We start from the raw sequence: 10,422 nt of genomic DNA, 5'->3' as shown, positions 1-10,422 counted from the left end.
TCCCCAATCGGACGTGAAAATGTATGTCATTTACAACTATTATTTATTAATTTATTATGACTTATATTAATCGCTCTTAATCACCCGGATGTTAACGCGCGGGGGTGCTTTATGTGGAAATAAACCGGAAAGCTCTGATTAAACTCGCGTGGTCGGGCAGGTGGTCTCATACTTTCTCACGTCCGATCTAGGACTCGAACCCTGACCATCTTATGAAAAGGGGAGTGCAATATCCACTATGCCACCTGACCACCCGATAAACTTCACAATTATTAACGTTAATTAAAAAACCTGCATATAATGTCTAATTGTATTTGTTGTAATATATACATTTTGAAACACATTAACTTAAGATAAACTAACGTGCTTACATCCGGGCCACCAAGAGTGATCATTACATAAAATAAATTGTTCATAATTTTTGTAAAAAAAATAAAATTTACATTTTGAGATTAAACTAGATATTTCTTTTTTCATAAATAAAATAGAAAATATTTTAATCTTTCGACAGAAACGCAACTTCCTGGTAAGCTTAATGAGTGTCACAATAATAAAATAAAAAAGCACACAGGGATTGCATCAACCCTTTGTCAGATTTATAACACTTCAATACAAAGCACTTATGCGATTAATAATATATTTATTTCTGATATCAACTTCAATGCAAATAGTTAGTCATCGGTGTTTAACTTATCAACTTTTGTCGAGAGCATTTGGAGACGTGAGATTGAATCGAGTCGTAATTGGTTAAACGTTTTTCTTTAGAAATAAAACTCTGAACATGCATTGGGTAACACGCTACCCAGTTACAGACGTGACATGCATCGTTATCTTACATTTCTAAAATCAAATTTGTAATGTTCACACTTGTATAAAAATATTAAAAAAAAATGAAAACCTTTACATATTATGTGTAAAATAAAGGCAGATAAACATGAATCTGAATGTTTCTGGTCAAATTAATGAAGGGGGTTGAGGAATTTAGATTAAAAATATATATATAAAATGATTCAGTGAAGATAACTTAACTTATTGCGATTGTTTGTTGTTGACGCCCACCTTGTAGCAGAAAGCAGGAAGTATAAATCGTTCATCAGTAGTCATGGACAGTTTTCTTATAAAAGCCAACGATATCAAGAAATCGTCAGTCGCGCTTCGCCTTTTGGCACATAAAGTCGTTTTGGTCTCTACGCCACACTGACTGAGACGGCGCTTTGGACTTGGTCACCATGCAGTCTTTTCGTCTAGCAACGTTTCTTGTAATAGGTAAGCGGCAGTCTGTTTTCCTGCTTATCTTGTTAAGTGATAACAATGCTAATAAAATCTTATAAAATTATTACGTAGTTTCAGACACTTACATGTTTTTCATTAGGTTATCATTATGCATCAGCATGTTATTTATTTGAGTTGTTGTTTTAATGTATTATATGATATTAAAATTGCATGCATTCAATGTTTTCTTTTTATGCATTATTTCTCACCTATATTGTTTGCTTTTTTATAGTATTTGTATGTATATATGTTATCAAAATTAGAAAAAAATCAGAGGCAAAAGCGAGTGTTGCTGAAGGTTCAAGATATAAAAATGATTATGTGAAATATAATTCACCAACAATCTAAGTCGTCATGATCATATTCTTATTATGTCGATTTGCTCCCTGTGGTGAACAAACATCTTTTAGTTTGAGTTTGTTATGAGGGTTCACCGAGACTCTCCGTTTCTATCTTTATTTATTCGTGTGCATGCCTTTTGTAGTCTTTTTGTGTCAACTTTGTGATTTAATGATAATAAACAATACTAAATAGAGGTTCTTATATACCTTTTTATCACAACCTAGTTTGTAGGTCGTCTCAAAGCGGTTTACAAATTATTATCCGTGGTTATAGGGCCTTTGCAACCAGCTAATATCTTTCTTAACTCCCTTGAGAGCATACAGCCGGTGCTGCCATTTCGGCGCTCACAACTAGCATTTAACAATTCTAGCACTGCGCAACAACCTACGCATTTACAGCTGCGTAGACTGGAATAAGTGGAGTAAAATATCTTGCCCGGCGTCCTACCATGATGCTAATATTCCTTATATAAACCGTTTAATCTTGTTGTATACTGACGTTGCTATAATATTGTTTTTCTGTTTTAAGGTATGCTGCAGTCGTATTGCAGTGGTCAGTCCGATTTGACCATGCAGGAGCGTACCTTCGGGTCAGCTGTTGTCCAGGCAGTCACTGACCGTATACGAGGCAGTTGCATCTACTCCGATGACCGATTGTTTATCAGACGTTTGGCCATTGTCCAGTCTGATGACGGCAATATGGTCACTACCTACAGAAGCGGATACTATGGCGGAATATGGCAGGTTAGTAACATCTTAAAAAATTACCTGTTAGAAATGCGACTTGCAAATAGTGACCAATAAATGTATGTTTATTATCCGGACAAAGTGTTGTTTGTCTTTTGGTTATATCAAACTGAATTTGTCACCTGATGATCGTTCTGTGCATCCAGTAAATTTGTGTATTGAAGTACATATGTAAAGGGAAGATGCTTGTTTGTGACCAGTTGTCACTTCCCCGTTTCCCGATTCGAGGTGGTGACATTACATAGATTTTACAAAGATTTACACGACGCAGAAGACGTTTACCCCTCTGGAACACCTGCTTTTCCTCTTTGTACTATTTCAAGGGTCGCCATGTTATCTTTTCTTCGTTTATATTTTGGCTTAATTTAAGCAGGTTTGAGATCAAATTGCAGTTTTATTGCTATTTTGGTTTACTATCACAAACCGACTTGAAGAGTGGTATCTATCAATCACATGCTTCATTTAGCGAATTTTTGTTTGAGACATTTATTCAAAAACTATCGTATACCTAATAACTATCTTATTTTATTTCAGTACATATGTACTTTCTACTCGTATCATGGTCTCCGGAAAACGCTTTTGCGTGTGCAATAATCAAACAAACACCCAATTACTTGATCATTCATTGAAAGATACCACATGCAGCTGGATAAAACTGACATTTTTTTTTTTTTTTTTTTTACATAAAAAAAGTATCAAACTTTCCATTATTACCACACTGAGGATGTGAAAGCAGTCAAAGATATAAAACAAAAAGGAATTAAGTTTTATTTTCTTACGTGCCGTAAAGAATTTGATTACTTATATAATATAATTTTGTCAAACTGAGTGCAGAACGGTCACTTTAATACTTTTACTCATTATATCTTTCTTACATGGACACAATAACAATTCAACACTGGTTCTTACCTTGTCCTGGTTTTTTTTTAAAGTTTTTTTTTTTTTAAAGTTTTTGTCACCACGCATGTCCAGTGACTTACAGCTATGTTTTCTGGTGCAATGGTTGCACACTCAAGCACTTATGTGACATTCTTTCGTCATCTATTTCTGTTTAAGAATTCTAACAATTCTGAAGTTATGATCATAACTGTTTGCCATTTATCATTTAAACGCGAGTGTTGTATCCTGCCGTCCTTCAAATGTGTGTCCTAATACCTCAACAACATTCTCGGATGCTCCATTGTGTTTTAAGACTCGTGTATTGCTTTACACAAAAGTAATAATTAGCGTAAACTAATTTATCACCATATGTTGCTCTAAAATGTTCGGACAATCTAATATCCATTAACATTCAGTTTATCATATAATGTATGAGTCCCCTCTTCCGTATGTTTCTTCTGTTTCAACGAACGTTTTGATTACTTCCTTTTTTGGCTCCTAGCATCACAGATAAGATTTAGAACTAAAACAGTTTAATGGTGCAGTGTGATTCACTTTTGGCATGCTGCATCCATTACCAAATAGTATAAGGGCAATCGTGTGAGTGCATTACGTTCATATTACATAGTATAGGTCGAGTTAGGTCGAGTTGATTGGTTCAAGATGCTTTCATATTCTGGCTACAGGTTGATGAAGACAAGTTTAACACTACAAAGAACTGCGCCCATCACACAATACGCGAGGAATGTAGCATCATCTTATCCGAGTTCCAAATCGACTGGTCAAGTGTCCAGTGGACTGACCTCCTGAAGCCTCTATACTCCGGCCTAGCAGCGTCCCTATATCTCAAACTGCAAGGGGCTGACCCAGCCCCTGGCGACCTAACCGGTCAGGCGTCTTTGTGGAAAAGTTATTTCCAACCAACTCAGAACCTGACAACGTATACAACAAAGATCCAACAGAAAGAGAGTACGGCGGACGGTAAGTGTATTAGTGATTACTCTTTATTTTAATTCAGAGATTAAATAATTTCAGGATCCTTGTCCTACTGCAGACCATCCTCGATAATGTCATAGCAAAATCGAAGGCTCAGTGTGCACTGCCTTGTGGACGAGACTAGGAAACTCTAGTTTGATCCCTTGATGTACATCAAAAGAATATGTCGGTCGCGTAATGGTAAAAGTGAGAGGGCTTGAAGTAGGGGGTTGCTCCACTGTATTCTTCAGAGGACATGTATCAGCCTAGTGATTGGTCAGGTCTTTTTTAACCATAGACCAATCAAATAGCTAGCCAAGTGCCTTCAATTTTGCTATGACACATTCCAGGGGTGCAGAAAGCGAAAGTGAGCGTAAATCCTGGAGTATCGAGGATGACTGCAGACATAAAACTTAATTATTCGTTGTAGTTTTTTCAAACAAACTGTAACCTCCCCTTACTTTCGTTTTTGATACAACAGTAGTCCGGCTGGGTCAGTAAACTACAGCTGATAAGGAAGCTATGTAGGCTAGACTGTGAACGAATTAGGTACAGAGTTCTAATTATTCCGACCGGGTCACATTGTAATATTACACTTGTAACAATGTTGTCGATATCAATTTATTTCCATCTTTATTATTTTTCTTCATAAAAGTGTCAACACGTATGGATTTATAATCAGAAATATCATGCGAGACTTATTGAAGCAATTGGCATCTATGTAAAAAGTTTCAAACATTTGGCCCCCACTTTGATTTCTTTTATTTCTTTTGCCATATGTAGATATACAAAATGATCAATAACTATATAAATGATTATTCATAATTACTACTGATAGCCGTAGTGGACCTCCTTGCATAACACCAGGTTGAGTTACGGGGGTATCTTAACAAAATGACAGATAAATGTCACAGGCGAGTGTTATTATGAAAATGAATTATGATAGTGTACAGTGTACACAATTACTGTCATTTTGATACTAGATATGTCATATTGGTATACCTGGAGTAAGCGTAGTGAAACTTATCATAAGAAAAACATGCAAAATGTTCACAAAATTTAAAATATAACCAACATTGTAAACTTGTCTATATATAGTTATAATGGTAGTCTATATTTCAAACTTCTTTAAAAACTTTCCGTATATATATATTCTGTCATTTTTATGTAATATCAAAACCGGTAAAGTACTTTGTTAGCATGCCAAACATAATCAATGCCCAATTTCACATAATCATGGGGATTTCACTATCAATGTCTATTATGGTAAATACCGATACATTTTCTGTTCTTGTATCATACCAAAACACTTTATTATATTACGCATGTTTTAAAGTTATGTGCAGCAGTAATAACTCATAAATATGTATTCTGCCAAAATAATCTTTCCTCCGGAGAACTACTTAAGGTTGAGATTGTGATATATACAAAGATATGCAATTATTTGAAAACAATAAAATAATCTTAATAGTAAAACTATTATACACTTTATTATACCCCCCGCAACGAAGTTAGGGGGTATACTAGAATCAGCTTGTCCGTCCGTCTTTCTGTTCGTAGAAAAAAACTATGGGGCAAATTTCAACGGAAGTTGATTTATTTTATTTTCCATCTTTATTTTTTTCTTCATAAAAGTGTCAATACGTATGGATTTCTTATCAGAAAATACCATGCATGACTTATTGAAGCAATTGGCATGCATGTAAAAAGTTTCAAATTTAAGGTTACATATTTTGTACTGGTACGGTCATCTTTAGATTCATGTACTTGCCAGATTTTTTAAGTGTAGTGATGATGATTTGGCCTACGGTACAACATTTTAAAAACAAATACTTGCATCTAATTAAACTTCTAACAATTAAAATGTATTACTCCATATATTCTTCCTCATCAACATGTTTATTGACATTTTCTTTCGGTACGACAATAACATACATCTTTATACATCTTACCCAAAAATGTTAACAATGTTGCTCCCCAGTATGGAGCGTAATATGATGTCTGAATGTTAATGTTTATTTATACTCATGCATTGTATACAAATGGAAAACTTAGAACCAATATATATATTTTTTTAATTAATAACATCACGAGATATGTATGTCCAGGGACTGACATGACAATCCCCGCTTAAGGATGATCCCCGATCCATGTGCCACTGCACTCTGGTTTTCCTGTATACAGTAACCTCCCCTAAATATCGTTTCCCGACAGTATACAAATATGTGGACCTCTCAAGCTTCTCTAAATCTTTTCACTCATAGCACTGTTGTTTATATTTCGTTTATATTGCTATTTTCCTTAAAACTTCACCAAGAGATAGTTTTCATTTCAAAACTCGATAATAAAGATAAAGTTATGCCAGAAAAAGGCTACTTACGTGAAGTTGTGGGTTTGGCAGTGGTACGGGGGTCTTATATAAAGTAAAACCTCGATTCAACGCCCCTTACTAACACTTTCTACCTCACTTATTGCCAACAATGTTTTCAATCTTATTTAATTTTCTTAATAGTTCCTTTGACTTTTCCCTCATTTTATCGGTAGAACTCCTTATAACGATTTATAAAGACTTCTCTGGACAAATGGTAACAGTATAACGAGGTTTTACTATACATTTAACTGTAAAACAAAATTTTATTCGTTTCCGTTCAGACTCTTGTGACTACAAACCCATCGACATTGTCTTCATCATTGATGAATCGGGAAGCGTCGGCTCTTTAAACTTCGCTAAAGTACTCACCTTCCTAACGGAAGTAGTCGACGATCTGAACATCGGACCTACAGCTGTGCAGGTTGGTCTCGTCAAGTTTACCACAGGGGCAACTCTGGAATTCTCTCTAGGAACATACTCGACAAAAACATCTCTGAAGTCCGCCATTTTGAACACCCGATATCGAGGTGGAGGGACCAGCATTGGGGCAGGAATTCAGCATGCAGACAAGTATGTCTTTCCTATTAAATATGGTGGCAGAAAGGACGCAACAAAAATAGCCATTCTGGTCACAGACGGAGTGTCATCCTCTGCTACATTTACTAAGCGAGCGGCCGATGATGCGAAGGCTAATCACATTAGGATATTTGCTGTGGGGATAGGGAATATCAACATTGCAGAGTTGAACTCTGCTGCCAGTGATCCAAACTGCACGCATGTCTCCGTTCTCACCAATTTCAAGCAGATTGACGACATCATTTATGAAATCAAGAAAAGTGCATGCAGGGGTAGGTATTTTATTTCAACGTTTTAACGTATTAACTACTGTATACCGGAGCATGTTTGCCAGTCAATCTTTCGCCCTCCTCCTGTAAAATCTTCACTCAGTGTTTATAACGCCTTTCACATTTAATTAATATGTAAATTATGTTGTTGCCTTATGTTAGCTGTAATGATAAAATTCGCCCTCATTTCAGAAGGCGAACACTTAACTGCAGTGAACATTTCCCGGTATACTAGTACAATATTATTTATTAACTCTGTTTTCCAGCATTTAAAAGTTATTATCTGTAAACGATTAACATCTACTGAGGGCAAACAAATATTAAAAAAAAATTCTGAAGAAACATTCCTCTCGGTAACAAAGGAGAATCACGTCCTTTTAAAGCAAAATGGTGTTACAGGTGTGGATATGGTGCGGAAATAGAATTAGCTATATTAGAGCACATGTACTCGTACTTATTTTCGTTTTTTTTTTATCTTCATACTTTCAAATTTCCAACAAGATGCATGGAAACATGTGCTTTTATGGAATATATTTATTGAAAAGAACTTGAATATTACACAATAGTCACGTCACAATATTGATATTATAGTCTAACTTGTTGAAATGCAATTGACACAACCTTCTTTCCCTTCTTTCCAAATTACTTTTGTGCTTATTAACATAAACAATATTTCATGGAATTTGAAAATTATGGATTATTTATGGCTCAATTAAAATGCACATATTAATGTCGGAGCGCTGATATTCAGATCAATTTAAATCATAAGCACAGACCATTTTAATGCAAAATTTATCAAATAGTATTATTTAAATTTAGAAATAATATACCATTCGTATTACGATAATACCCTGTGCATATATTTCAGTAATAAAACCTACAAAACAATTACACCCCTTAAGCTTCATCCATTCACTTTAATCTTTGAAATTAAAGCGATGTAAAGACTTATATATTTTATTAAATCTTTATTAAAGCGGCAAAACGTGTCATGAGCATTACAGCATGGAATATTAATCAAATGTCGAAAGAGTAATCCAACCATTAATGATAATATGAATAAATTGAATATTATATATTGTTAATTAGAAACAATGAACGCAGTGGATCAATTTCAGTAACCAAACCGTAAATAAAATAAGTTCCCCTTCCCCTCGCCATTCACTACCATCCCTGAAACTAAAGCGCCATACCGACAGAGATTTTAGAAAATAATATAAAGACTATAAAGATTTAAAGATAATAAAGAACAAACACTATACAGATTAGGACTTTTATTGTTGTTAAAGCGTCCAACCCTGTGGGTGAGGAAGCAGAAGTAGGAGGCGGGGTACCGACAGGTGAAGGGTCCACCATCGAAATTGACACAGATGACGGACACAACAAAACAATCATTGTATGTATTTGTGTGATCACCCGATGCTCTTCACCGTTTACCATTTTTTGTGCTGAAGAATCTTTACCATTTTTGTTGTTTTTCATCTGGACAAATAGTCTCGTTCTTTATTGTTTTTTCCTCCACATTTTTCTTGTTCGGTTAGCATTCTTCAAATTGCTTGAATGATATCTGGACAATTGCAACTTATTCTTATGTTTGTCCTTTACTTCTGAAAATGGTATACTTTGTATTATTTCGTTTTATATTGTTTCATAATTTGTATTTTTTCTTTTTATAATGTGTCATATTTTGTCATATCCTGTTGACACCGTGATATATTATGTTCTATTTATGGAAGTTGTTTTAATCTTGTTTCAACAATCTGTTAAATTATTTATGAACTTTTTGTCTTTCCTCCTTTTTGGACAAGATATTTTTCAATCTTATCATATCTTTTATGTTTTAAGCAACATACCTATTTTTTCCCTTTCTATGAAAGTTCTTTCCCTTTCTTAACTTCATCACCTCAATAGATATGTGTAAGCAATGATAATAGTTTTCCTTTCATAATTTTCACAATGGATTACTAATGGCCAATACTGTCGAAAAATGTTCATTGCAATAATCAATAACAATACTCAATATTTGATTTTACAGACAGATGTAGATTGTGGTGTAATCAATGTGTATAGCTCGTTTGCTACGTCACATCCGGGAGCAGCATTCCACGACAAAGCAGACACGGCCATAGCAGGTTCTCCATCCGTATTGGTTGTGCCCGTGGTTGATGGTAGACCTCTCTACGTCACATTCGTCAGACACAACCCTGACACTTCTTGTCCTAACTCGTCATACACGGGCGAAGTCTCCAATGACCCTCCAGTCGACACAGGTAACGCTAAACAATATAAAGTTTGGATTTCACGCGCTTTTTTCGTATTAGTGTTGATAAAGACAATTTGTTTAATGTTGAATTTGCAGTCTAAATCTTGTTAGGTCCTATTTTTGTATTTATGTTGGAAAATTCAAAGTTTGTGTTATGATGAATTTGCAACTTCGATATCGTTATATATGCAGCATTAATAGTGTTACACATTACTTTTGTATTTGTGTTGACAAATACTGTTTGCGTAATGTTGAATTTTGCTGTTAAATAATGTTAGGTCCGTAATAATTCCTTACTTCAGATGTATGTTATTGGTTTTATTTGTCACTGTGCTTTATAATAAACATAAGGTTGTTGGTTGCTGCAAATGTTTAAGTCATACAAATAGCTCAAGTGAAATGATGATAGTATCCACATTGGATGTATGTCCAAGGGAAAGAAATGGCCTGCATCAACCGACAACATGAGTATAAAAGGAGACCTTAGTATAGTGGTTGTGGCAGACATACCATCACTCATGTAACTAGCAGTCTCAAATTTTATGGAATCTTACAATAGTATGTCTTATTTAGGTACCGACATTTTATGCAAGGTGAACGGCCGATGGCAAAAGTGTAACTCCAGTGACATTGAAGGAGACGATGACTTTGGACAGATCTGTGGAGGTATGAATTCTACCATAGGGTCAATCACATATGGTTTTATAAGGATCCATGTACCACCGCAGG

The 10,422-nt window shown here is 35.0% G+C and overlaps 1 protein-coding gene across 1 annotated transcript in view; it reads left to right on the top strand.

Moving 5' to 3' along the window:
• The first annotated feature begins 1,135 nt into the window (after positions 1 to 1,135).
• Positions 1,136 to 10,422, top strand: part of LOC110456278 — a 12,924-nt gene continuing 3,637 nt past the window's right edge. Inside the window, exons 1-7 of the mRNA XM_021506909.1 lie at positions 1,136 to 1,266; positions 2,143 to 2,357; positions 3,926 to 4,220; positions 6,867 to 7,433; positions 8,720 to 8,826; positions 9,466 to 9,700; positions 10,267 to 10,359. Coding sequence (XP_021362584.1) covers positions 1,230 to 1,266; positions 2,143 to 2,357; positions 3,926 to 4,220; positions 6,867 to 7,433; positions 8,720 to 8,826; positions 9,466 to 9,700; positions 10,267 to 10,359 — 1,549 coding nt within the window. The 5' untranslated portion in view covers positions 1,136 to 1,229. The remainder of the gene's footprint in view (positions 1,267 to 2,142; positions 2,358 to 3,925; positions 4,221 to 6,866; positions 7,434 to 8,719; positions 8,827 to 9,465; positions 9,701 to 10,266; positions 10,360 to 10,422) is intronic.

The sequence above is a fragment of the Mizuhopecten yessoensis genome, unplaced genomic scaffold, assembly GCF_002113885.1.
Source record: "Mizuhopecten yessoensis strain PY_sf001 unplaced genomic scaffold, ASM211388v2 scaffold8613, whole genome shotgun sequence".
Classification (NCBI taxonomy): Eukaryota; Metazoa; Mollusca; class Bivalvia; order Pectinida; family Pectinidae; genus Mizuhopecten; species Mizuhopecten yessoensis.
The sequence above is the reverse complement of the archived record's forward strand: the minus strand, read 5'-3'. Positions and strand labels throughout refer to the sequence as shown.